The 16,410-nt window shown below is 40.9% G+C and overlaps 1 protein-coding gene across 2 annotated transcripts in view; it reads left to right on the top strand.

Moving 5' to 3' along the window:
* NARS2 (asparaginyl-tRNA synthetase 2, mitochondrial) overlaps positions 1-4,808 on the top strand; it is a 95,530-nt gene extending 90,722 nt beyond the window's left edge. For both annotated transcript variants that reach the window (XM_080913269.1, XM_080913268.1), the window contains 2 exons: positions 174-200; positions 4,029-4,808. In XM_080913269.1, the coding sequence (XP_080769395.1) occupies positions 174-200; positions 4,029-4,173 (172 nt within the window). In that variant the 3' untranslated portion in view covers positions 4,174-4,808. The remainder of the gene's footprint in view (positions 1-173; positions 201-4,028) is intronic.
* Positions 4,809-16,410: the final 11,602 nt, after the last annotated feature.

The raw sequence follows: 16,410 nt of genomic DNA, 5'->3' as shown, positions 1-16,410 counted from the left end.
TAGAAAGTCTTCTCTGAAAACTAAACCTCCTCTGTCACATTGATTGGAGGACACAGGCTTTACTGTGTCTATTTCTTTACACAGCCCTGCATATATACCCTAGAATAAATGTTTGCTGGTTGGTTGATGTTTTATTGACATTAACACAATTCTTTTTTATTTTCTCTTTACAGATCAGGACTTACGAAAGCCTACAAGTGGTAAGGATGTGACCCTATTTTGAGTCATGTGGAAAGGAGTCTTACTTATATTTCCAAGCTCCTGCAAGCAAATGCTAAGAACTGAACATGAGGCTCAGAAAACTGCCTGTGAAAAACAGTAAAACTAATTGTTACCATCTAGTGACAGCTTCTTATGTAAAGGATAATGCTCACCATTTTTTGTTATTTCGTGTAATCATCACAACCCTTAGAGAGGTAGATACTGTTGGTATCCATTTATCACCCCTCCGTCCCCCCAAACACGAACTCGGTATTGTAGTTAGGATGGAGCCGAGAACTCCATAAACCAGAATCTTCCTTGTGCTTTTGCACATTTATTGCAGCAGGGTCTCACTACACAGGCCAGGCAGAGGCCTGTGCTCCCTTCCCTTATGCTTCCGTTCCCTGAGGCTGACATGGAGCTTTAACTATGACGCTTTAGATATCCAGGGGCTACACAGCCCTGAGCTGCTCCAGAACAGCCACCCGTCACGGTCACACTTCCAAAGAGCTGTTCTGGTTTGTTTGCTTTTTGTTTTGTTTTGCAAGACTCATTAAATGTAGGCAAACTACTTACATGTCTATATAGTGCTGTTTGGGGATCTTAATAAAACACCAGCACTATCACTAGCCATTTTGTTGTTCTTAGGGGAAGGAAACAACATATTATACTCTCAGTTTTGGTAAGGAAGAAGCTAGGTTTCAGAGTTTCAAAGTTCAGCTAATGGTTTTTGATTGCCTGGTAGTTGCCAGCAGTATCATTAATTATCTCACTCTCTTAATTTTTTTGTTTTTCATGGTTATAAAATTAAGTGATGTCTGCTTCATGGTTATTGTAGAAATGAAAAGGTACAGACACTGTTCTCACACGGAGAAGCACAGTTCAGTAAACACTCATTTTCTCCTTTTCTTCTAAGTTTTGCTTTTAGTGGGTAAGTCTGTTGTGCCGATTATACTATTCCTACCCCTCAGACTGTCAGCTAGTAGTCAAACTGTTAAAATTCACTTAAATATCAACAAATTTTATTATGTATTGGTTAAATAAGCATGATATTTATTAATCATGTCATACTATTTTTTTCTTTTTTGAAAATATATTTTTCAAGATTTATTTATTTTATTTATATGAGTATACTGTAGCTGTTTTCAGACACACCAGAAGAGGGCATCAGATTCCACTCCAGATGGTTGTGAGCCACCATGTGGTTGCTGGGAATTGAACTCAGGACCTCTGGTGCTCTTAATCTCTGATCCATCTCTCCAGCCCCCTTTTGAAAATATTTTAACTGTGCTTTGGGGAAGGAAGAAGAAGAGTCATATGCCACAGCTAGTGTGTGGGGGTCAGAGAACAGCTCTTTGGAGTTGGTTCCTTCTCTGCCTTGTAGGTCTAGGATAGAACTCAAGACAACAGGCTTAACTACTTGCAATCCTACCAACTAAGTTGTCTTTCTAGATCCTATATTATTTATCTAACCAAAGGTTTCACATTTAGGATCTTTAACTATAAATAATTCAGACTTGACTTCACTTCCTCTTATGTGGTAGTCATGGTATGTTAAAGGTAAAAGGAACTTGAGAAAGTTTTGCATCCATGATCTCTATGAAAGTTCCTCTGTGCTTTGAGAAGCCAGGTGTCCGGGAGTGCGCTCACTTCCTATTTCTTCTTGTCATATGCAAATAAAATTAGTAACCAGTTCCATATATTTTTGGCATCTTTCCTATATCTGCTTGCCTCAAAGCCAATGTATTTGTCAAAAAGTACAGGTCTGAAGCATGGCATGGTAATGAACTGTGATCTAGCACTCAGAAGTCAGATGCAGAGCATCTCTGGAAGTTTGGGCCAGCCTGGGCTAATAATGAGTTTCAGGAAAACTGGGATTACATAGTGATGACACCTGTTCAAAAAAATCCACTTTTTTTGATTAATAGTAGATGTTTGTTTTCTATATCAAAACAAAGTCGGGCAAAACTTGGTAAGCCAGGTCCTCCTGCAGACTCAGCTTGTGACATTCATGCCAGTGTTCTGTCATCAGTACCTGAGACTTTCAGAGACGTGGAACCCATGCTGAACCTCTGCAGCCAGCTTGGGTCCTGCAGGTTTTGACAACTGGTTTGGTGCACCTTCCTCTCAGAGTCCGTGAGTCCGTGCACTTGTCCCAGGCCTTGGAAAGCTGCAGTGAATTCGGCCATCGAAACTGCACTTAACAGGACCGTGTTTGTCCCATTTATTCCCTGTAGTTCTCAATATTCAGAAGTGTTCTAACAGCCCATGTCATGTTGATCTCACTTGGATACAGCTCATCCAATTGCTATTGGTGTGTCTATGTTAGAATCTTTTCCCTGACTGCTCGTTGTGGTGCTTTTAAGTCTTCTTATGGAGCTGGTTTACAAGTTACTTGAGAAATTATGAACTTGTTTTAACTCATGTATGTAACTCAAGGGTTTTCAAGCTAGGAACAGTGAGGTGACTCCGTGGATAAAGGGACTCGTCCCCAAACCTGACGTTAGTTTGATTCGTAGGCCACTATGGTAGGAGAGATGAGACTTTTTCTAAGTTGTCCTTTGACCTTTACCCTTACTCTCCAGATAACGTCATTCCATGCTAGTCTGTAGGAATCTCAGTTTTCGTCATGGCTGTACCATTTTCACCATGAAGATTTAAGTGGGAACCAAACAGGCATGACAAGCATTGGAGGTGATCTCCATTCCAGACAAGGGGTAGCATGGTCACTACCCTGAAGCAGAACTGGACGCTTCCTCCCACTCCCTGACTTACTAATATACTTTTCTACTTGAGAACAATTGAGTTTTCTTGAACATTCCCTGAAGGTAAAAGATTATCTGAGACCAATGCCTGTTCCTGATAGAACTGTACAGTCTCATAACGAGCAAAATCTTTGGGCTGGAGAAACGGCTAAGTGTTTAAGACAATTGTGGTTCTTCCAGAGGACTGGCTTTAGTCTTTAACTGCAGCTCCAAAGCATCTAATGCCCTATTCTGGTCTGCAAGCATTGCACTCACACGGGGCACAGACATTCATGCAGGCAAAACATCTGTACACATAAAATGAGAATAAATCTTTTACTAACTCATCATTCAGCTAGAGAGACTGTTGAGCTGGTAAAGCGCTTATCATACAAGTGTGAGGATATGAGTTCAAGCCCAGCACCCATGTAGAATGCCAAAGGCTGTAGCCTACATCTGTAACCCTGCACTGTAGAGGGGAGGGTGACAGACACAGGCAGACCCCAGGCCATGGCTGGTGAGCCAGTCTAGAATTGGTGAGCTCTAAATCAGACTCTGTCTCAAAATATAAAGTAGAGAATGATTGAGGAAGATCCCTAACATCCAGTTGTGGCCTCCACATGTCTCCACACAAGCACAGGTACATAGGCAAGCAGCGTCAACAAGCTCTTCCCTCTCCTCTGTGTTGAGTGCTACGATTTGAGTGAGGGGGATGCTGTCACTAGCATGCAATTTAAAAAAAGAAGAAAATGAGTATGGTTTTTAAAAGTCTAGCATAATATCTCTGTAGTGTCACGAGGCGAGTTTTCTGTACATAAATGATGCTTAGGCAGCTTGAAAAGATTAAATGCCAAGTAACCAGAGCACACAACTGCACAGCAACCTGCTGCTGTGTGTCTGAGTGGCCCTGCATAGCTCGGTCACTTTATGTCCTCCATTTTCCTTATCTCTGTGGAATGAAAAGATGGATCTGCTCTGCCCCGGAGATAAAAAGCAAACAACTGCAAAATACTTATCAAATATGAAACTTTCATCAACATGTTTGACCTCATTTACAAGTGATGACTCTGTCTTTAAAAACAGGTACCTGGACCTTCGAAAGTTTGGATCTGTGCCACATGGAGGCTTCGGGATGGGATTTGAACGATACTTACAGTGCATCCTAGGAGTTGACAATATCAAAGATGTTATCCCTTTCCCAAGATTTACTCACTCATGTCTTTTGTAACTGAAAGACTAATGAAAAGTTCTCCGTGGCCAAGACTCTGCACATGAGTGTGTATGGAGAAGACTGGGTGTTCGCATTCTGGAAATTGGATTTCAGTGCACAGTTGTTGTACTGTGAGACATAATACATGAAAAATACAGATGGGCTTGATCATCTTAAGAAGTCAAAGGCTTTTCATGGACAAATAAACTCCCCCAAGGAGAAATGCTAAGAGCAAGTGGACTTTCAAATCTGTTATCTAAATGAAGAAACAAAAAGCAGTAGTAGCTGGCGTGTTGTCCAGCTACTGGAGAAGTGGGGGTGGGGGGGTAGCTTGAGCCGTGGAAGTATAGAGTCTCAGAGTTCCTCCTGGACTCTGACCTCACCGTGCTTCCCCGTGCTTCACCTTTCATTGGTAGCCCACTTCCCTTTGTTTTTGTTTATTTGAGTTTTTGTTTTTTGGGTTTGTTTTGTTTTGTTTTTTAAACAACTAGTGGCTAAAAAATAAGGTGATGCTAACCCCGTTCTCCCTTGCCATTTAAACTAATGCAACGCAGGCTTGTTCTCAGTGCGTTACTCAACTTTATAGAAGAAAATAATCCTTTTTAGGTCTAAATCGATAAATGAAGTGTCTGTTCTGAATTGAAATAGTCATCATTGGGTGGTAAAAAAAAAATCACATTTAATACCTTTGATCCTTAGTTTTAAAACTTAAAGAGCTAACTAACATTAACCATTTAAACTTGTCAGTCATTGTTCTAGCCCATTTATATTAGATTTATAAATATTTTAAGAGTCATTAAAATGTTTTTCTAAGTTGATACCTATGAAAGAAGTTATTTTTAAATTCCTCTTGATCCTTCTGAGTGAAATTTGGAAGAAAGGTCTCTTAGTTTAATTCTTTCTATGTGGTCCTGACTGTCCTGGAACTTTCTAAGTAGACCAAACTGGTTTTGACCTAAGTTGTGCACAACCATGCCTGGCCCTCCCTTCGGTTTGTTTTTAACTAGTTTAGGTCACGTTTCTTAACCCAATTCAGAATTAACATCTGAAGAGTGAACTTGAGAACCTCAGGGTAAGAAGACACCTAAGAGGTTGACTGGGTTGACCCCTCCCTACTGCAGAGAACACCTCTGTGCCTGGGCCGTGTGTTTTGGTGATGTTGGTGATGGTAGTTTGTTTTTCTGTTGTTGTTTGTTCGTTTTGGTTTTTTTTTTTTTTTTTTTTCTTGAAGAGATGTTCATTCCATTGCTGAGCCCTTATAATCAGGATGATTGCTAAGCTAAAGTCCCAGCTCCAATCTCCTTTTCCTTGAATACTGAGTCTAGGAAACATTAAGAGGGATAATAGGACACTCATGGGACTTGCTCTCTGCAGCCATGATTAGAAGTCCATTTGTGTATTCAGAAATACTGTCTGAGCTTCTCTGTGTGTCAGTGCTGTGCTAGGTGCTGAGCAGAACGAAACAGAAGTGACGCTTCATGGAATTTATAACCTATTAGGAAAGACATAAGTGAGATAAGTGGATTATTTCAGATGTGATATGAAAAAGGAAGCTCTTTAAGAACCAGTAAGCTTCCTAGAAAAGGCATCTTTGGAAAACAGTGATATTTGGCTTTAAATCTGGATGGCTGATGACAAAAACCATTTTCTTTATTTTTAAGTTCTGGAAAGACACTGCTGAAGGTCTTGGCAAAGAACTCTGAGGAGTCTTACTTAGGCAAGCAAAATCACCTGTGTGGTTTCCATCAGCAGAATTCACTTTGAGGAAATCAACTCGAGTACCCTTCAGTCTTAGTTAGGATTTCCATTGCTGTGAAGAGACATCATGACCAAGGCAACTATTGTAGAGGCAATTATTTAATTAAGGCTGGCTTACAGTTTCAGAGGTTTAGTCCATCATCATCATGGTGGGAAGCACACAGTGTAAGAAGACAGTGCTGAGGGAGCTGAGAATTCTACATCTTGATCCAAAGGTAGCCAGGAGGAACTAGAGGTATGTTTCATACTGGACATAGCTTAAGCATTTAATACCTCAAAGCCCTACCTCCACAATGACACACTTCCTTCAGTAAGGCCACACCTCCTAATAGTGCCACTCCTTATGGGTCAAGCATTCAAACACAGGAGTCTATAGGGGGTATTCCTGTTCTAACCACCACACCTAATAGTTTTCAACCTGTGGTGGACATTGTCACTAACAGCTGTTTAGTCACAATCTCTAGTACACGCTGAGCTTGTAAGGGAAACTGAGAGTTGAACACTAGACTTAAGCATGTTCAATGTGTGCTATGTGGCTGAAAGATCTTAGAACATCAGTGTGCATTGTTTCGTGTCTTTGCCAAGACCTTCAGCAGTGTCTTTCCAAAATTTCTTACTTAATTCTTCCTTGACTCTACAATTACTCACACATTGAGTGTCTGGTTAAAGCCAAACACTTGTCACATGCCTGACGATGTCCATCTTTGGGCTAGTACTTATGTTTAACCAATAGTTAGACAAAAACAAATATTGGTGTCAGATGATGACTTATTTGTGGAAAATGATGAAAATTCCAGTCAAACTTTTGACTGTAGGTAATTTAACAGAGAACAATTTAAAATGGCAGCAGCAAGCACCTAAATAACTGTATGTCTGCACATAGAGAATTAAAATACAGTTATAACCATAGAACAAACAGTCCAATCCATCACTGGGCACATTTATTAAGCAGGCAATTCTACAAAGCACAACTTTTAAAAAAAACCATACAAATGATCAATAAATACACAGATACACACCCTATCAACATCCTCAGCCATAAAGGAAATGAAAATCAAAATTGCATTAAGAATCCATTTCACCTGTCAAAACATCATCGAGAAAATAAATGCTTGTGAGGATGTTGAAAAAAGAATTCTTTACACACGGTTGGAAGGAAAACACCAGAAGGACTCTGAAGCAGTACAGCAGAGGGATGTCACACCCGTGCTCCCTGCCGTGCTGTTCATGGTAGCCAGGGTGAGAACCAGCCCAAGTGTTCATAAGCAAAGAAATACGGCCTCTATGCTCAGGGGACATTCCAACCACCTGAAGTGGGATTTTGTCATTTTCAGGAAAATGATAGGACTAGAGACCATGTTAAGCAAAATAGGCCCAAGATCACATTTCCTTTCATATAGAATCTAGATTTTTGCCTGTTTGTAAGTTTGTTTTGAAACAAGTTCTTAACAATATGACCCTAGCTGGCCTTGAACCTCAACCTCCCCAGCTCTTGGACTGAAGGCATGAACCACCATGCCTGCTAGTTTTGTTTTTTATTGTTGTTTGGTTTGGTTTTTAAGATATGGCATAGAAGGGGTCTGTTTAAGAGAAAGGGAACCAATGGGAAGAAACAGAGAAAAGAGGCTGAAGGGGAGTTGTGAATGTGATCTGTGTGTATTATATACATGTATGAAAGTGTCATGAAGACCAATTTAAAAGCTTCTATGAATCTGACTGTTTCTAAAAGGATCTGCAGTAGTTTGGGTGAGAAAAAGGCCCCTCATGTATTTGAATGCTTTGTTGATTGTTGGTTGGAACCATTTTGGGAAGGGCTGGGAAGTGTGGCCTTGTTAGAAGAGGTGTGTCACTGAGTGTGGGCTTTGTGGTTCAAAAGCTCACTCCAAGCCATCTCATTCTGTCTCCAACTTGCAGGTAAGATGTAAGTTCTGAGCTACTGCTCAGGTGCCATGCTTGTCTACCTGCTGCCATAATCCCACCTTGATGGTCATGGACTCACCCTCCGAAACTGTAAGCAGGCCCCAATTTAATGTTTTTACAAGTTGCCTTGGTCATGGTATCTCTTCACAGCAACAGAAGAGTAACTAAAACAAGGTCTCATCATATTATCAAGGCTGACCTGAAAGAACTGATCCTTCTTTCTTAGCTGCCTTAGCCTCCTGGGTACTGGTAATTACAGGCACACACACACACACACACACACACATTAACCCACACTTAGCACTACACTGATAATTTTCTGGGGGAAATGTATAATTTTATACTATAGGATTATATAATATTCTCTCTCTGCATTTGTGCATACATGTAAATAGATATATAGAAACCAAAGGAAGGTGTTAAATTCTCAGAGCTGTAGTTACAGGGCTGTGTGTGTGTGTGTGTGTGTGTGTGTGTGTGTGTGTATGTGTGTTTCCCTGGTCCTCATGTTGGGCAGCAAACTCTTAAACTACTGAGTCATCTCTGTAGCCCCATAATAATATTGGTATAATGATTTATGTATTGAAAGATTCAAGTACCTCCTCCAAATGATAACCCTAGCAGTTTAAGAGTATAATCTAAAACTGTGTTCTAAAATTTATATGAAAATTTTTGAAACTTCCATTTTACTGTCCTCTTTGCTGGTGGCAGTTGTCATTGGGGTTGGGGGGGGTTGTTTTTTGTTTGTTTGTTTGGTTGGTTGGTTTTATCTAGGAGAGTGTAGTGGTGTGATTTGTGCTCACCTATACTCTCACCCCGTTGTGGAGACTGCTGAACTGTCACAGATGAGGAGGAGATGTTTGACCTGTGCCCTTCTCCAGGGTAATGTGTCAGATGCTTCCCTTTCCAATTCCAATGGTTTACATTCACCTTCTCTATAAACTCAGTCTAGGCATCCAAGCATGACTGAACAGGCATTGAAGAAGCATTTGGTGAAATGGAATAACTCACCCTGTTTGTTTGGATTACATTGCTGTTTATTCATATATTTGTTTTAGTAGCTGGGTGAAGTAAGAACATAAAAACAGTTGAAAGACTGATTGAATTGGTAAATGTGTGGGATATTTTGGCTTCTGATCAATATTTGTATTCAGTCTACAATCTAAGCTATGTATAATTAAGAAAGAAATAGGTAAGATAAATATCCAATTGTAACTTCCTCCCAGTTGTTATGGCAAATTAAGAGTTTGGAAAAGCACTAAGAAATGAGGAAAAGTCATTCTTGATCACCCTGTGTTAAAGTGAGTTGGTAGAACCTTAGTAAGTAATGTTTTACCGGGTTATGGTCAACACTGCCTCGTGGAACTCAGGATTCTGTGGTAGCCAGAGTCCTGGGATTCTCTTATCAGTGGCTCTAGAGTTCTATCTGGTGTGAATTTACAGCTTTTATTAGAACATGGGCTATTTAAAAAAAGGGCTGCCAAGTGCTTCCTAAACTGACATTGAGGCAGACAGTCTTCAGTAACTATTTCCAAAGGCATGTAGTTGTTAGTCTTACGACTATCATTTGGACATTTTACAGTTTCTAAAATGATTCCATGTGTATTAATTCATAAAACATTATTTTCTTAGTTAGGATTTTATTGCTATGAAGAGACACAATGACCAAAGAAACTCTTATATTGGGACAACTTTTATTTAGGGCTGGCTTACAGGTTCAGAGGTTCAATTCATTATCAAGGTGGGAACATGGCAGCATCCAGGCAGGCCTGGCACTAGAGGAGCTGAAAGTTTGACATCTTTATCCAAAGGAAGCCAGGAGGAGACTGCTATTTTCCAGACAGCTAGGAGGAGGATCTCAATCCCCACTCCCACAGTGACACACTTCCTACAACAAGGCTACACCTACTCCAACTAGGCCACACCTCCTAATTGTATCACTCTCTAGGCCAAGCATATTCAATATACAAGTATATTGTAGACCTTGCTCCTTTTATTGAAGTGGTCTTGAAATTCACTTGGTTAAGTAGAAGCTACCTTAACTAAGAGAGAACAACTGCAAATAAAGTCCACGGCCATCTGTCTCCAAAGAAATTAAAGCCAGAACTTCCTAGTAACCAAAGACTGTTTCGTCTTAAAACCCAGCATGTTGTAAAATACACCTTTTGCCTCTAATTTCTTTGTTCTACAGAGGGAGAAGTGAATTAAAATTGGAAGGGGGAAAACAAAACAAAACGCCATGATTGAGCTTAAACACATTCTAGCAAAAAGAAACTGGAGATGGGGTAAAAGACACTATGTTAACTAATTCATCTAAGCTTACTTACTATGCCTTGGGTAACCTCAGAATGGATGCAGGATGGATACAGGCTCACATTATGTAGCCTAGGCTGGCTCGGGCCCTCTTCATTCACCCTCCCAAGTGCTGGGACGACAGGCATGCTCTGCCTTACCTTTGTTTCCTTCCTTCCTGATAGGGTCTTATGTGGCACTCTAAACGTACTGAAACGTAGCATACTTAAATTAACACGCACACATGTCAAATGAAGTGTTTATAGCTAGTAAGAATATGAGAAGGTACGTTAAAATTTCTTAACTAAGTTTTAATCTGTGGGTAAACCCTGTATACATAAAGGAGAGAAATCAGTTATCACAGGGCAGTGGCATTGTGTGACTTTTCCTTTAAAGGCTTTTTTAAGTGTTCAGTTCAGGTCAATAAACTTTTATTGGCCACTCACTGTGCCACACCCAGCAGTGCACTCTCTAGAGCTAACTGACATGCCCAGTTCACACAGCCTTTGTCAGAGCTTATGGTTTATATATTGAGTATATCTGGGACAGAACAGCCCATAATTGATATTTTCTTAAACAGGCATATCAAATACACATAAGAGTTTACATCTAGCTATATAAGAGTTTCTGCACTGAGAAAAGTTCAGAGGGGTTTTGATTCTTTTGTATGTAATAATGGATACGTAATCATACAAATGTCCTACTCAGTGAACATGATAGTAGGTTTGTTCTTTGTATTGTTGCTGTTACTTAAGACTTATTCCCACCATGTTAGCCAGGACATGTAGTCAAACATGGGGGTGGGGGACAGCCTCCCAAGTGCCAGGATTAGAGGTATATGCAACCGTGCCAGTTTGTTCCCTATGGGTGGAAACCCATGCCCCAGAGCCTGCCGTAGCCGTAGCCCTCTTCACTAGGCTTCTCCAGCACTCTCCCACATGTCCTCCTCTCCGTGTTTTCTCCTACTCTGGTTTCTCTTGTGCCAGCAGTATATCAGTGTCCAGGTGCTTCCCCTTCCTTTTTCCACGCCAGCACCCCTGGGCTGTTAAAAACAACTTCTTTCATTTTTCTAGATACTAATGTGTATGTGTTAATTTTTTTAAATCAGAGTGGGCTGTTTGTGGATTAATGATAACAAAAACATCCACAGACTCAAAGGCAATAGTCAAAACTAGTACTGAGGTACTGGAAGAATCCTTGTCAGGTATACTTGAAACTGAAGTTTGATCTCTAACCCTGTATAAGCCACGTATAGAACATGCCTGTAGTCCCAGCATTTAAGAGGTAGATACAGAAGAATGAGATGTTCCAGCTCATCTTCAGCTACATAGTGAGTTCAAGTCCAGCCTGAATTGTATGAGGTGCTCTCATTTAAAAAAAAAAAATGTTTTAAAAAGTAATGGATGGAATATGGCATGTGCCTGGAATCCCAGCCAAGGCACGAGAATAATGCGTGTGAGGCTAACCTGAGCTTCACAGTGAGATGCTATCTCAAAACACACACAAAAACCTGGATGTTCAACTAATAGTCTGTCTCTCAAATCTGTTTAGAAAGGTGATTTCTGTGGTGCTGCTTCTTGAATACCATTACTTGGCAGGTGACTTCTCAAGAATGAGATGTCTCAAGTCTGACTGATCACCATTATAATCCAGGTCCCAACAATATGCCATTGACATGGTATTCAGTTAAGATTATTCAATGAATATATTTAGCTGAAAAAAAAAATCAGAAGCAGGCTCAGATGGATTAGGCTGAAATTGCTGAGATTTTTTTAGTTAATGATTTTCTTTAAGTTTAGACAAGTTTCTTGCCTCCCGTTTAAAGTCATAACTTCTATCCTCTTATTCAACAAATGTCCATCGCCTAGATGACCTGAAAGCCCTGCTCTGACGCTGCTGCAGACCTGCCCACCTCTTTGCTCAGAAGGATCTGGAGACGTAGAAACCAGTCTGTTCGCCTTGGCATTGTGCTGCTACACTTGAGATGCTAGATTCTCAACAAATCCTTCCTGAGAATCGAATTCCCTTCACATAGATAACCATTCCTAAGTAAAGTGTATTTGGATATAAACATAATATTTTGTATTTGAAAGAAAGGCATGCTTTTCTAAGTGTTTTTTGAAGGTCAAGTGGTAACTAGATATACACTGAAAAGAGCTGCATTGCCTTTATACCTGTTATGTTTTTTAGGCCTGAAGTGGTAGTACATTCCTATATCCCAATATTCAGAGCCCGAGCTAAGATTAGACACAAGTTTGAGGACCTATATACCAAGACTCTTCTTAGAGAAGGGGGGGAGGGGAGAGAAGGGTGAGGAGGAAAGAGGGGCAGGACTGGGGAGATGGTTGTAGAGCACTTGCATTCACTAAGCTCTTGCTGGGTCCCCAGGACCTCATAATTGTTTATTGCTAAGTTCATTAATTGAATCAGAGAAATTTCAGAGGAGAATCTTTGAGGATTTTTTCCTAGAACTTTATGAAAATATTAAATTACAATTGCTGCCAATATATTCCTAACCACTCTAGGAAAAGAAAACAGTAAATGAATTTCCAACTCTTTTTGAGAGACACTGAACCCTGGATACGCTTGCATGTCATTTGACTTCAACTGCTTTCCTTTTTTACTTAATTGTGTTTAATATGGTTAATAACTCCAAATCCCAGTGGACCTGACATTTTAAAAAGGGGTAAGCCGGAAGCTGTTTTAATTCTGGCTTTTGTTTCAGCCTCTAAATGTAATACCACATGATTGTTGAGCCAACAGTAATCCAGTTTAAAAAAAAAAAAAAAAAGAACAGTCTTCAAAGTTATTACATCATCAAAATTAACTCTGATTACATCAAATTATGTTGAAACAGACCACAGCTGTTTGCCCTGTTGCAGCAACTGCCTGAGGCCTCATCCAGAAGATATGTCTGGGTGTCAGGAAGATGTTTGGGGGCTACTTTTGTTCTACAATATTAATGTACAGGGGAAACAACCTGTTCTCCTTCCATTGCTTGGTAGGAGCTGAAAACTTTGCGACTACCCAACAGCAGTTAAAAATCACCTCCATTACCAAAAACAAACTAACAAACTAAAGGACCCAGGACCTTTTTCTACAATTTTCCATAAGGGGGAAAAAGTGTAAGAAATAAAGTAGTCAACACAAGAACTGACTAGAGAAGAGAGGGACAGAGGTCATTAGGCTGTGTGCCTAGGTGTGCTAGACCTGGCTCATGCCGGCTGTGAGAACCAGTTGTTCAGTTGGAATGTACCATATAAGTTGGTTGTTAAATAATGTTTAAATTGTAACAAAAATGTAAACTTGGAATTGGAGAATATGTGGATAGACTGGAGCCCTGCTCAGACACGGCAGGTAAGTGCAGCTGTAAGGAAAACAATCCATCAGCACTTTAGTAGTTGAACAGGGGGCTGGAGAAAGAGCTTAGCCATTCAGAGTGCTTAGTACTCTTTCAGAGCATTGGTGGCTGCTTCTCAGCAGCCACGTGGTAGCTCACAAATGCCTGTAATTCAGCTCCAGGGCTCTGATACAATCTGGAATCTTCTAGGCTCCTATGCATCTGTGGTGCACATACACTCATTCAAGCAAATGGTCATACATATAAAATAAATGTGTTTTTTTTTTAAGTTGAACAGACCAGACCCACCTGGGCTACTGTTATGATTTGGATTCAAAACGTCCCTTACAGTTCCCAGTTCTAAATGCGTATTCCCCAGGTATTGTTTTGGAAGGCTGTGGAACCTTTAAGAGGTGGGGCCTAACTGACAAAGGTATGTCACTAGGGCCAGGATTTTGAAGACTACACCTGCCCTGAAACCCCACCCCATTTCAGCTCCAAGCTCTTCCTGGTTCAGAATCTGGGAAGAGTTTCTGCCAGATACTCTCACTGCCAGCAACTGCTCTAATCTCTGCACTCTCCACTATGATGGCCTGAAATCAGTAACCAAATTAAATCTTTATTCTCTGAAGTTGTGTCTATCCAGTATTGCGTCACCATGATGCAAACAGCTAATACAACTACTTAGGTTCTATCTAAAAATTAAGCAGTTGATCAGAGACTTGAAACCGTGTGTTTACATAATGTTTAATGTCTCTATGCTATAAATAATAATGGTGTGTTTGTGTGCATCTTGTGACTTTATTCAAAGACATTAAATTAATTGATAGCCTGAAATGATCTGTGGGTGGAGGGTGGGTGAGTATTTACTGATAAACACTCTAAAGCAACCTCCTCCCTCCCAGAGAGCCAGTTTTTAAAGCGTTGGCCAGTCATCTTGGTGGCCTGGGAAGAAATACAAAATGAGGTCAGGGGATTGCCGGGGCCCTTCTGATCTACAAAACAAAAAGTGTAGAACCACAACCTGCAGACTCACATAGTATGTAATGCAACTTGTGCAGGGGAAGTGCTGTTTCTTTTGGTGGGTGGGCTTGCCATTGGCCAGGCAAGCCTAGCATTTCTTCATAGCTTAGGCCTCCAACCCACTGTGATCTTCCTCTCCTTTATTTCTTGAGTGCTGGATTACAAGCATCATGAACCATCATGCCCAGAAGAGCAATCTGTTCATGCTCAATGAAAGCACTTTGAATCAGGGGGTGTGATTTCTCCTACCTTCCTAGTTGTGTGGGTAGAGAAGTTTAGTACTAGAACTGAAGTGCTGTCAATAAAGCTAGGTGTCAGGATAACGAGAAAGATTCAATGCTTACTCCCCAAGAGGAAGAAAACCGGATTTGGAAACCAAAGGTTAACAGATTTAGCACTCTGGAGCCTGAGGATATAAATGAAAAGGTCAGAGGAACCATGGATTTTGAAACTCCCCAAGAGTGACAGCTGTTAATTAGGCCAGCTCTATAGCCCTAAACTACACTCTAAGCTATACAGCCATCTTCAAGGGTCAGGATTCCCTGCATCTGCTCATCCTGTCCATGTAGGACAGTGGCTGTGGTAGGACCACTTCTCTGGGGTTCTGGATGTTCCCAGTAGTTCCCAGTCCTACATGGCATCCCTTTAAACGAAATGACCATGTATTCCTTTATCTGACCTCAAAAATTAAGATCTATTCCTGCCCTCAAGGAACGAATAACTGATGAAGTATCTGCAGTAAAGACTGTGTTGAGTGCTAGGGAAGGAGATCCTGGTGTGTATTCAATTGAACTCCGTCTCCGTGAGCAGGTAAGGAGCTGGTCCTTGTTTGTAGAGCTCAGTATTTTTTAGGAGAATGTGGTAAGTGGGTTTGCAGCAGCATCTGTGTAACAGTGATGTTGCTTTGCCCACCACAGCAAAAGATAATCTATAGAAACACTAATATGCCCCCTCCTTTCAGCTATCACACCATTAAAACAATGGAATGAACACACACTCAATTTCTCCAGTTTTCATGCTGAAAGAAGAATGTGCTAACCTTCCTTCAGCCCTGTGCTGAAGGGACTTGCTTTTTATGAAGGGAGCCCATGCAGTTCTAATAGGGGGGCAACTTCCAAGATAAACTGGAGCTAAGGCAAAGGTTGATCAGTGATTGACCGGACCACACCTGGACCAGAATTGCTTAGTTACTTATGTCTCTTGCCCTCTGTTTAAACCTAAGCCTCAGGTCAGTGTTGTTTGTTTTGTTTTCTATTTTTTTGAGACAAGAACTCACTACATAGCTCTGGCTGTCCGAGAATGCACCATGTAGACCAGGCTGGCTTTGAACTCACAGAGACCAGCCTTCTTTTGTCTCCAAGAGTGCTAGGATTAAAGTCATGCACCACCATGCCTGGCTAGTTCTGGCTATTGACAAAAGTGAAATTGGAAAACTGAACTAGCTTAATCCTTTTCAAAGAAGTTTATTTAACAATCCATAGAGAAGAAACCAAATTAAATCTTAATTGCACCCTAAGCCCTCCATCCTCAGCCTTGGGTATGTCAGATGGTAATTTAATAAAGGTAATAAAGTTGGTTCAAAGCAACCAGGAGGCACACAACATCCCCCCCAGAGATGAATGTCCTGAAAGTCACCAGCCGAGATGGATCATCTGCTCACACTGACTTTTTCACAGGGGCACTCAGCTCTGAGATTAACCTGTTATCTGAATTGAAGGGGAGAAAAGGCAGAAGGGCTAGGACACCAACATTCAACCCCTAGCAAGCCAATCACTGACGTCCAGCCTTGTGGGGATGGTCATTAATTACTCCAGCCTGGTGTGCAGTTGAGGACAGCTCTTCCTAGCTCTCAGCCCATTCCTGGGATCCCTCCACCAGCCATGCACCTGCTCCTGACCACAAACCCTCAGCTTTGAGACAGG

The sequence above is a fragment of the Micromys minutus genome (assembly GCF_963924665.1).
Source record: "Micromys minutus genome assembly, chromosome: 2".
Taxonomy (NCBI): Eukaryota; Metazoa; Chordata; class Mammalia; order Rodentia; family Muridae; genus Micromys; species Micromys minutus.
The sequence above is the reverse complement of the archived record's forward strand: the minus strand, read 5'-3'. Positions and strand labels throughout refer to the sequence as shown.